The 11,870-nt window shown below is 31.5% G+C and overlaps 3 protein-coding genes across 4 annotated transcripts in view; 2 read left to right on the forward strand and 1 right to left on the reverse strand.

The window, feature by feature from the left end:
• Positions 1 to 1,324, reverse strand: part of LOC128388946 (potassium voltage-gated channel subfamily A member 2-like) — a 56,372-nt gene extending 55,048 nt beyond the window's left edge. Inside the window, exon 1 of the mRNA XM_053348417.1 lies at positions 347 to 1,324. Within this exon, the coding sequence (XP_053204392.1) occupies positions 347 to 441 (95 nt within the window). The 5' untranslated portion in view covers positions 442 to 1,324. The remainder of the gene's footprint in view (positions 1 to 346) is intronic.
• Positions 1,325 to 3,392: 2,068 nt separating this feature from the next.
• Positions 3,393 to 6,239, forward strand: LOC128388987 (protein dead ringer-like). Of its 2 annotated transcripts, none has more exons than XM_053348478.1 (2): positions 3,393 to 3,715; positions 4,352 to 6,239. In XM_053348478.1, exons 1-2 carry the CDS (start codon positions 3,544 to 3,546, stop codon positions 5,467 to 5,469), a joined length of 1,290 nt encoding a protein of 429 aa, XP_053204453.1. In that variant the 5' UTR covers positions 3,393 to 3,543; the 3' UTR covers positions 5,470 to 6,239. The 2 variants fall into 2 exon arrangements, with proteins under 2 accessions (XP_053204453.1, XP_053204452.1); XM_053348477.1 differs by lacking the exon at positions 3,393 to 3,715 and adding an exon at positions 3,895 to 4,197 and having other exon boundaries at positions 4,352 to 6,202.
• A 2,789-nt stretch (positions 6,240 to 9,028) lies between these two features.
• Positions 9,029 to 11,866, forward strand: LOC128388923 (trithorax group protein osa-like). Its single transcript, XM_053348393.1, has 2 exons — positions 9,029 to 9,381; positions 9,540 to 11,866. Exons 1-2 carry the CDS (start codon positions 9,210 to 9,212, stop codon positions 10,808 to 10,810), a joined length of 1,443 nt encoding a protein of 480 aa, XP_053204368.1. The 5' UTR covers positions 9,029 to 9,209; the 3' UTR covers positions 10,811 to 11,866.
• The last annotated feature ends 4 nt before the right edge of the window (positions 11,867 to 11,870 follow it).

Here is an 11,870-nt window from a genome sequence, read left to right on the forward strand (position 1 = left end):
ATCATAATCCTTTTCGTTTATACTGATTAAATAGAGAGAGAGAGGAAAACAAACTTGACCAATTTATGAATTTAATCAATTGTGATAAAGTTATTAGATTGTAATGATTAGTTGATTATGATTAATTTGAAAGGTTTCAATCGATTGATAATAATCATTTTGATTATATAAATATAACATGATTAATGCATTTCAATGGGTACAGTTGATTGTTGTGTTTAACGATTGATTTGATTATCTACTTTCAGCTTTTTTCCCTTGTCATTCAATTGTTAATTGTTTACAATAATTGGTGATTATTTAATTGTCATGCCAATTGATTAGCAAATCGCAATCATGTACTTACGTGAATTTGTGTTGTCCAGTGTAAATTTCAAGGATCGCCTCTTGAGGTGTTTGTCCAGCTCGAGCACCGGAAACAATACTTAAGGCTCCAGCCATTGATTGTTACAATTAACACACACACACACACACATTAGTTTATTGTGGTCAGTCTAACAAATAGATAATTAGATTGATAATAGGAATACACAAACACACAGTTTAATAACAATTAACTAATTACTCTGTGTACATGAACAATTGACACTCAGCAGTTTGGGATTAGTAGCACAACAACAACAACTAAGATTAAGATTAAGCAAAAAAAAAAATGATGAAAATTAGTTGAGTCTCTTTTTTTTTGTCACATTTCAAGATTAATAAGATGAAGATTAAGATAATCCTTATCCTTGTGGTGATGATAACGATGATGTTGATGATGATGATGATTATGATGGTGATGAAGATGAGGATGATAAGATGAAAGATAAGATGAAATCACTGATGATGAAACCATTTCATGTTATATGTTGATGATTGTTTGTCATTTAATTCAGAGAGTTGAAACTGAATCAGAACTTTAACTGAATAGTAACTGGGAATATCAAAGGAAGATGAAAACGAGAGAGTGAGTGAGTGAGTTGGAGAGATAATGATGAGTCTCTTTTGTTTTTAGTGAGTGTCAATGTAAAGATATTGAATTTATATCGATTACAATGGAGACAATGTTGTTGTTACTCTGAGAATTCACAGAACAGTAAAAAATGACGAAAACATTGAAAGAGAAGATGAAACGATGAAAGAATGAATTTTTTTTCGAAATTCTCAATGATAGAAAAAAAAGTAAGAATATTCGAAAAAGAAAAGAGAGAGAGAGATGATGATGATGATATGGTCTTTTTATTTTCTTCTTCTTCTTGGTCTTCCCTTTGGTAATTTGATTGGAACTTTTTTTGGGATCTCATGAAAAGCATGAGAGAAACTCAATGAAAACTGAGTGTTCCTGGTACCTGCTCGTTGCCATGGTTACATCAGAATTCTGTCTCTCTCTCTCTTTTCCTCTTTCTCCCTCATCTTCTTCATCTATTTTACCTCTAATCCTCTCTCTTTCTCCCACCCCTTTATCATCTTCTCTCTTTCCCTCTCTCACTTTCTTTTTGATATCAAAAAAAAAGTAAAATCGTAACAAAAGCTTCTAATGCCATCTATTGAAATACAATTCAATCTGTATCAAAATCGAAACGCAATTAAATCGTAATCGTAATTGTCACCCAGTCATAATCACGATCATTTAAATAGTCTTTTAATTAACCAAAACTAACAATTAACTAATTTCTTTCAATATTTTGCTAATCATTAATGATCATTATCATTATAAGTGTCAAATTGATTCAAGTATAATTTTCACTCTTATGTGTTTGCTTATTTGGCACTTTAATATTTATAATTAATGCTAATTGATTGTAAAATAATAGTTAATTGTTATTGATAATTGTTTGAATTGATATTAAACTTTGATTTAGAACTGTTTAGATTAATATAATTATATTATTTACTTAATTGTTCCGAAATTGATTTGTTGTTATTGATAAGAAGAGAGGAAAAAAGTTTTTCATCATTTTCTCAACAACGGGAAGAAAATAAAACTCTAATAAGAGTTAATAGTTAACCTCTCAACTGTTTACTTTGCCCTCGAGGTCAATTAAAATTTAGGTCCAAATATTTGGTCCATTTTTTTGCCTTAACCAGATTTCTTGACCAATAGTGACCAATAATGAAAAGACAAAGTCCTAATGTTTCTTGTGAAAGGTCACCCAAAGAATTTCCATCAAGTCTAATGTTTTTTACAGAGAGAGAGAGAGGAAAGAAAGAGGAGCGAGAGAGAGAGAGAGAGAGAGAGAGAGAGAGAGACAATCAATGTTTATTGCTCTGGTTTCGAAAATTATATGAAAAAAGTGACCAAATGACCATTGGAACAAAAAAAGTTTAGCCTTAAATTGACTAGAAATTGTTGAAACTACATTGGCACGTAAACATGTTTGACCATTGGTTTTAAAAACAGAGACAGGAAACTTAGTTAAACTTGAACTGGTCAGTCCAGTTTTTCAACCTTGACCTTGACCCTAATACAACAGCAAAAGCAACAACAACAACAACTACAACAACAATAATAATAATAATAATGACAAGTCTGACAACCTGTAATAATTATATATATATATAAATGAAAGTCAGCACAAAAACAACCGATGACCATTCAAGTCCACCCCGCTGACTCATTACTTTGACCGTTGGTCAAAAGTGGCAAAAAAAATATATAATCATCATCATCTTCAAATTATCCTCCCTTTTCCTACTCATTAGTAGATTAATTATCAATTGAATTGAGTAAAGTTTAAATCATTTGGTGAACAAGAGAAACGGATTAGAAACAACAATTAGATTTGCATTAATTGTATGTGTGTGTACAATATGTTCAACTATTACAATAACAATTAACTAATCATCCAAGATATTCATTGATTGATTTGATTAGAATAGTGAATTATAAATAAATGAAGATTGAAATATTAATAAAATTAATCACCTACTTATCGTTTTTATTAATCAATTAAAATTGACAATGTAAACAATTAAATTGTGTTGAAATGATTCAATTAAATGTTTAAATTTATCGTTTTTGATGATTAAGAGACTTGAATCTCTTTCATGAGCTGATTAATTAAATTATTGGTCAATCATTTGATTGGTTGCTAGCGATTGAAAGTTTTTCTAATGATGGATTAACCAGATTTCTACTGAGGTGGTTTCTTATGAGATTAAAGGGATTAGTTTAATCTCCTGGAAAAGAATTTTTTTTAATTTTTTTAATTTTTTCTCAATAATTAATTTTATTCTTTTTCATCCTCCCTCCCGAAATATCGGAAATGACGCTCATCGATGATTGGTGACCCTTTCTCACTTTTCATTCCATTCTTTTCTCCCTTTCTTTCACTCGCTTTCTCCCTCTTTCTCTCTCTCTCTCTCTCTCTCTCTCTCTCTCTCTCCTTCTTTCTCTTTATCTTCCTGCTCACTTATTCTCATCATCTTTTTGCTATTTCGTTTCATTACAAATTGTTCAGTTTAAGAGAAACAACTCCAACTTCTTTATAGTTTTTTTCTTTTAGTTATTTTTTTTTGTTCAAAATTCGTAGAAAAAAACCGCCGTGTCCATCTCTCCCGATGGAGGGATGCGAATCTGATGACGAATCAAACTACTTGGTCAGTGCCGAAAATGTAAATGGTCAACAAGGTTATTCTTATGAGGAACAGTTTAAGCAACTCTACGATTTAAGTGACCATCCGGATCGTCGTTCGTTTTTAAATGACCTTTTCTCTTTCATGCAACAAAGAGGTAAGTTTAATTTATCGATTATTATCTGATAATCAATTCTTTTTTTTGGAATATCTTTATATCTTCATCTTTGTTTATTACTTTTCTGTTTCTCTCTCTCTCTCTCTCTCTCTCTCTCTCTCTCTCTCTCTCTCTCCTTCTTCTCTTTATCTTCCTGCTCACTTATTCTCATCATCTTTTTGCTATTTCGTTTCATTACAAATTGTTCAGTTTAAGAGAAACAACTCCAACTTCTTTATAGTTTTTTTCTTTTAGTTATTTTTTTTTGTTCAAAATTCGTAGAAAAAAACCGCCGTGTCCATCTCTCCCGATGGAGGGATGCGAATCTGATGACGAATCAAACTACTTGGTCAGTGCCGAAAATGTAAATGGTCAACAAGGTTATTCTTATGAGGAACAGTTTAAGCAACTCTACGATTTAAGTGACCATCCGGATCGTCGTTCGTTTTTAAATGACCTTTTCTCTTTCATGCAACAAAGAGGTAAGTTTAATTTATCGATTATTATCTGATAATCAATTCTTTTTTTTGGAATATCTTTATATCTTCATCTTTGTTTATTACTTTTCTGTTTCTCTCTCTCTCACTTTAATTGTGATTTTTTGTGTTTGTGTTTGCGTTTTTTTTTTGATGATAGGAACTCCTGTTAATAGGATTCCAATTATGGCAAAACAAGTTCTTGATATTTATGAACTTTATCGATTAGTGGTCGCTCGAGGAGGATTAGTTGAAGTTATTAATAAGAAAATTTGGAGAGAAATAACCAAAGGGTTAAATTTACCTTCTTCCATCACAAGTGCCGCTTTTACCCTTCGAACACAATATATGAAGTATTTGTATCCCTACGAATGTGAGAAGGAACATTTATCGTCTCCTGATGAGTTACAACAAGCAATTGATGGTAATCGACGTGAAGGTCGTCGATCATCATATGGACATTATTCAGATATGATCGGATCTCCTGTAGGTGCGGGAGGATCAGGAGGATCAGGTGGAGGATCAAATGAAGGTTTAGCTGGACCAAGTGTCGGAATGAGTGTCAGTGGATTGAGTGTTGGTCCAAGTGGTTATAATGGTGGCCCATCTTCTGGGGCTGGACCATCGGCTTCATCATCTCATCGAAGTGTATCAACTCCATCACTTCATCACCTTAGTTCATCATCAATTCATCCTCTTTCCATCCAACCTTTATTAGCCTTAGCATCAGCCCAAGCTCAAGCTCAGGCCGAAGCTCTTAATCTTGAAACAAAACCGTCAATTAATAATAACAACTCAAGTGCCCATTCTGGACTTAATGGACCTTCATCATCATCTCATAATCATCATGATAAATCACCTCTTTCACTTGTTAATCGTCACTTAATGAACGGTGTTAATCTCAATAATTTAAACAACAATAATCATAATGGTCGCCAAGGAAGTGGACAACAACATTCGAGGATGAACACAAATCAAAGTGAAAGTATTCCAATGGATGATTGTGGTTCAGGATCATCAGGGGAAGACGAAGAAGATAATTCAAGAAACTCTCTTTCTTTCGGTCCACTTGGCTTCGCTTCAGCTCAAGCTCAAGCTGAAGCCATCAACTTAGAAGCTAAAAGATTAAGTGTCTTTCAAAATCATTTAAAAAATTTCGCCTCAAATAATCAAAACTTCGAGACAAATAATAATAATAATTCAATGTTATTAAGTATGAAAGTAAATAATATCATTTACTCTGGTATTTTATATGCAGAACGAGCAGTTAAACGTTAAAAAGACTCAAACAATCAACAAGAACGTTCAACTTATTCACAATTAGGGCCTTGGATTTATCATGATTCTCATTCATCTTCATGATGTTTGTTACCTGAGGAAATTTCATCTTTCATTTTCTTTGTTTCTTTTGTCTACAATTTCTCATTAATTCAAATGATAAAATAATTTCAATTTTCAAATGATCTAAATCAATACTAATTTATTAATAAACTTTTTCTCCTCGATGTTAATTGTAACAATCAATGGTGTTTACTATTGGTTCAACTGGACTAGAAATGTCCTTAATCCTTTTTTGCTCTGATCTCAATTATTTTGTAAATCAATACAATCATCTCACCACTCAAATTAACTTGACTCTCACAATTAAAATATTTACTCTTTAATTATCCTTAATTTAAACATACGAATACGAAAAATCAACTTGACAATTAAAGTGATCCAATCTATTCATACCAATGAAACAACTTGTAATCATCTAAATTCACAATCAAATCAACAATTAGTTGAGTATATTTGTTAAGTTCTCAATTAGAATGGTGATTAATTTGATTACCAAAAGAATTGATTCAATTTAATTATCTTGCACTCTTAATTGTCACATTTTTCTTTAATTGTTATAGCACTTCAATGATACTCATTAAACCAACAATGAAAAAAGCTCTTGATCATTATTAACCACAATTAACTGAAAATAGTAAATCAACTAATTGTTGCACAACTTAATTCGATTGTTATTAACCCTTAAATTGTTGCAATTAATTAAATGATAGAAAATCATTCCAATGCTTGACCATTCAGGATAATCGAGTTCGAATGAGGCTCAAAATCAATTTTCTCTGTTGAAAATTGATTCTAATCTAAATTGTTAAGTGAATACTCACTAAAGTAGTAATAAATTTAATCTCAATATATCAAAGGTTAATCTGAGTTGATTGAACATCGCCTTAGGTCATATATATAAGATTTAAAAGTAATCAACAATTAAGAAGAAAAAATTTTGTTTTTGTTTTTTTCTTTTCCATTCTAATAACAGAAAAGTTGACAATTATGTTTGTATTTTTGTGTAATCAATGGATCACTTATTATTTACGTTATACCTTTTTCTGAGTTGTTTTCCCTTTGGAGTTACCTGTTGACCCCCGGAGGCCAAATGTCATTCATTTACCAAGAAAGAAAGACAATAAAACTCTTATTATGAATCAAATTTTGAAGAGAAAAAAAAAATTCTTTTCCTTCAAGACAATTGATTGGTATCGATAGTTAATCACTCGACAATTGAGCTTATAATTTTCCTTCGTATTTCCTATGTAATTAAATATCCAATGAAATAGTTAAAAGAAGATGGAAAATTGTGTCTACACCATTATCACCCTCATCATCATCATCTTCATCTTCATCACCATCATCATCTTTGAGAGAGAGAGAGAGAGAGAGAAAGCCTTTTGTACCGCCAAATAGCCACTGGTCATCTTTAGGTAATCACAATGATAAAATTAACGAGAAAAAACAATTCTCTTCACTTTCTTACCTTGGAAAATAGTGATTAGTTAATTGTTTACAATCAACCGATAATACGTTTTATTAATACACAAATAAACAGAACAAAAAAAACAAAAGATTTTGCTTAAAAGTTAAATGTTTGTTGCAATTAATTGTAATCTCATCATCTCACTGATTGTCACAATCATTATGACACGAAACAATTAACATCCAATCCATAATAATGATAATATAATAATTTAGTCAAGAGGGAAAATTAACTTTTTTTTTTCCACAAGCAATTAATCAGAAAAGCGAGAAGCTTAAATCATAAAATCTGATCAACATATAATTGGATACACATTGATAATTATTAACAATAAAAATGAAATGAAAAAAGTGTAACAACAATTAAAATCACTGGAGGGGGGATCCGCTTGACTCACACAACAATCAGACAACAGCAACAATTAAATCAACAACTTATAATCAGGTAATCAGTTATTGAGATAATTATTAAAATTCAGAAGTTTTTTTTTCCAGAACAGCAAAAAAAACCAAGATCATCAAGGTAATCAAGAAAAATTAACCTTTTCCACAGGTAAGAAAAACAAAAAGCAACAACAATCTAATGATAATGATACGATTTGTATCCAATAATCAACATGATATTTCATGGGGAATACAGTGTAGCTCGTAAAGTTGATATGAAAATCAAATTGACTGATGAATAAAAAGATGAACAATTAACTCTTCATCCATCCATCAATAAAATGCTATTGAAATTGTTCAATGATTAACCAATTGTATTCATATATTCATCATCATCATCATCTTTTTTTTTCTTGTTCATCTTCTTGATTGTTGTCAATTTAGTTTCTTTTGCCTCTTTAAATTGTTAATATTAACTTTCCCTAATTATGCATCACCTTGTAGCTGATATTATATATATAATAAACTTTCATATGAATATAATATTAAATCAGGAAAAAAAAACTAATATGATCATTATTATCAACAGGTTGTTATTGTATCACAGGAACCATGACAAACTAAATTATAATCAACTAATCACACATCATTATTATTATTTCATGTAATCTATCAATGGGAATATGTTTATACACCCTGAGGGGATAAACTTACTGATGCGGGAAAACTAGTCTGTAAGCAATAGATATATAGATGAAGATGAAGATGAAGATGAAGATGATGATGATGAAAAAAATGACACAGGTGGGTGATAAACAAGATGAGTAACAATAAGTGATGAGTGTGTGAAGTGAATATGATGTTAATGGTTCACCGAGTATCAAAAACTTTTGTATTTCAATTGTTTTAAAGAAACGATGACAATTTAATCTTTAATCATTATCATTAAATTGTTTCGCCATTGATTCACAATTTGATTTCTCAATGGTGTTTTCTTTATGTCTTTTTTTCTTATAAAAGATACTTTTGATTATCGTATATATATAAATAAGATTATTTATTGATTGTTTACCTACCTGTTGTTACCTTTTAACTGCAATTAAGGATTTGGAATCATTAACCATTAATATTTATTATCAAAAAATGATATTATCATTTCATTATATTATTAGATTAATACATTTAAAGGATGAGCATCGTCGGTGTGTGTGTTTATGTCATTTTATGTCCATCTCGAGGATTAGCAAATGATTGATTGATTTATTGATTGTTACGATAAATTGATTGACATAATTTTTTTCTTCTTCTTTCTTCAGTTTAAATTAATAAATGATAATCGAAAGTGATATCACTTGATTAGATTATTGTTTAATTGGTTGGTTGATGGCGATGGAAAAGATAATCATCATGATTCTAATGAAGGATTAATTGGATCTCAAGGTGGTTTCTTATGAGATTAAAGGGATTAGGTTAATCTTTTAGAAGAGAATTTTTTTTTCTCAATCCTTGTTGTTTTTACTCTTTTTCTTTTTTTTCCCTCCTTCAAATATCGGAAATGATCATCGATAGATGGTGACCCCTTCTCACTTTTCTTTTCACTCTTTTTCTCCCTCTTTTTTGCTCTCTATCTCTCATTCTTTCTTTCTTTCTGCCTCTTTCTCTTTATCTTCCTGCTCACTTATTCTCATCATCTTTTTGCTATTTCGTTTCATTGCAAATTGTTCAGTTTAAAAGAAACACAACTCCAACTTCTTTATAGTTTTTTTCTTTTAGTTATTTTTTTGTTCAAAATTCGTAGAAAAAAACCACCGTGTCCATCTCTCCCGATGGAGGGATGCGAATCTGATGACGAATCAAACTACTTGGTCAGTGCCGAAAATGTAAATGGTCAACAAGGTTATTCTTATGAGGAACAGTTTAAGCAACTTTACGATTTAAGTGACCATCCGGATCGTCGTTCGTTTTTAAATGACCTTTTCTCTTTTATGCAACAAAGAGGTAAGTTTAATTTATCGATTATTATAATTGATTAGAAATTCTTTTTTTCCAATATCTTTTTTATCTTCATCATCGTTTTCATCATCATCTTTTTTTTCACTTTTCTCTCTCTCTCTCTCTCTCTCTCTCTTCTGTGTTTGTGTTTTTTTTGGTGATAGGAACTCCTGTTAATAGGATTCCAATTATGGCGAAACAAGTTCTTGATATTTATGAACTTTATCGATTAGTGGTCGCTCGAGGAGGATTAGTAGAGGTAATTAATAAGAAAATTTGGAGAGAAATAACCAAAGGGTTAAATTTACCTTCTTCCATCACAAGTGCCGCTTTTACCCTTCGAACACAATATATGAAGTATTTGTATCCCTACGAATGTGAGAAGGAACATTTATCGTCTCCTGATGAGTTACAACAAGCAATTGATGGTAATCGACGTGAAGGTCGTCGATCATCATATGGACATTATTCAGATATGATCGGATCTCCTGTAGGTGCTGGAGGATCAGGAGGATCAGGTGGAGGATCAAATGAAGGTTTAGCTGGACCAAGTGTCGGAATGAGTGTCAGTGGATTGAGTGTTGGTCCAAGTGGTTATAATGGTGGCCCATCTTCTGGGGCTGGACCATCAGCATCATCATCTCATCGAAGTGTATCAACTCCATCACTTCATCATCTTAGTTCATCATCTGCTCTTTCACTTGTTAATCGTCATCTTATTAATGGTATAAGTGGTCAAAGTGTTAATAGTAATAATAATAATAATAATAACAATGGACATGGAAATAGATCAACAAGTTTAGGAATGGGAACAAGTTCACGAAGTGTCGGTGGAGGAGGAGGAGGAGGAGGAAGTGGTGATTGTGGTTCAGGTTCATCAGGTGATGAAGATGATAATGTTTCATCAATTCATCCTCTTTCCATCCAACCTTTATTAGCCTTAGCATCAGCTCAAGCCCAAGCCCAAGCTCAAGCTCAAGCTCAGGCCGAAGCTCTTAATCTTGAAACAAAACCGTCAATTAATAATAACAACTCAAGTGCCCATTCTGGACTTAATGGACCTTCATCATCATCCCACCGAAATGTGAACAGCTTATCATCATCACCTCTTTCACTTGTTAATCGTCACTTAATAAACGGTGTAAATCTTAACAATATCAGTAAAAATCATAACAATGGTCGCCAAGGTAGTGGACAACAACATATAAGAATGGACATGGACGATGGGGGTTCATCAGGGGAAGAAGAGAACTTTGTAAACCCTCTTTCTATCGGTCAACTTCTCGGCATAACTTCAGCTCAAGCTCAAGCTGAAGCCATTAACTTCGAGGCCAAAAACGGTAACGGGTTAAGTGATTCATTGCTTCTCAGCATGAAAGTAAATAATATCATTTACTCTGGTATTTTATATGCAGAACGACCAGTGAAACGTTAAAAAGACACAACAATCAACAACAATCAGCAACAATCGACAACAACGCGAAATGTTTAATTTACTCACAATTAAAGCCTTGGATTTATCAGCTCTCTCTCTCTCTTTCTAATTATCTCGCTCACTCACCGTCATCTTTATAATCATTATTACCTCAAAAATTTTTCATCGAAAAACTCAAGCCTAATGTTTTTTTACAGAGAGAAACAATCAATGTTTATTGCTCTGGTTTCGTAAATTGTATTATTTACAAAGTGACCAAATGACCATTTGAACAAGAAAAAAGCTTAGCCTTAAATTGACTAGAAACTTTTGCATTTACATTTGCCCGTAAACAAGTTTGACCATTGGTTTGAAGGATCGTTATTATCATTATGCTGATGTTTAAATGCTTACCTTAATTCCCTTAATTACAATTGATTGACTGGTGGTGATCAAACAATTTAAATTTTTTATATTCAAAATTATTATTATACAGACACAAAATAGATTTTACCTCATCAATGAAAATCATCACAACAATCAACCTGTAATCATAATTATCACAATAATAATAATAATCATCACCATCATCATCATCATCGTCATGATTACAATCAACATTTCATTCAATTAGCAATTTTTTTTATATTAAAACTAAACAACAAATTTAATTGACTTCGAGTGATAACTTGTTAACATGTTGATTAAATGTTGATTAATAGTGATGATTAGATGATGATCAACTTGATGATGAAGATGATATCTCATCATCTTTTTCCTCTCTCTCTCTCTCTCTCTCTCTCTCTCTCTCTCTCTCTCTCTCTCTCTCTCTCTTTCATCTTTTTCTTCATTTATTTAAATTCACCAAAAACCATCATAATAAAATCAACGAATCAGCAACAACGATCAACCTAACAATCAACGAAGACAAATCAACAATTGTGCACCATCAAATTGTTACAATTAAGTTAATCACTTGAGACAATTTTCTCATCTTTTTTTTTACCACAATCAATGAAAAGTAAATCTAATTTTCCAATCACAATTTACAACAATTAAATCTCATTTTTCACCTTTTCTT

The sequence above is a fragment of the Panonychus citri genome, unplaced genomic scaffold, assembly GCF_014898815.1.
Source record: "Panonychus citri isolate SS breed McGregor unplaced genomic scaffold, ASM1489881v1 Contig00104, whole genome shotgun sequence".
NCBI lineage: Eukaryota > Metazoa > Arthropoda > Arachnida > Trombidiformes > Tetranychidae > Panonychus > Panonychus citri.

What these genes read in the sequence shown, in the direction of transcription:
- LOC128388987 (XM_053348478.1), top strand. Translation starts at nt 3,544, where the DNA reads ATGGAGGGATGCGAATCTGATGACGAATCAAACTACTTGGTCAGTGCC. An exon ending in CTCTTTCATGCAACAAAGAG is followed by an intron (nt 3,716 to 4,351) that starts GTAAGTTTAATT and finishes TTTTGATGATAG; the next exon opens with GAACTCCTGTTAATAGGATT.
- LOC128388923 (XM_053348393.1), top strand. Translation starts at nt 9,210, where the DNA reads ATGGAGGGATGCGAATCTGATGACGAATCAAACTACTTGGTCAGTGCC. An exon ending in CTCTTTTATGCAACAAAGAG is followed by an intron (nt 9,382 to 9,539) that starts GTAAGTTTAATT and finishes TTTTGGTGATAG; the next exon opens with GAACTCCTGTTAATAGGATT.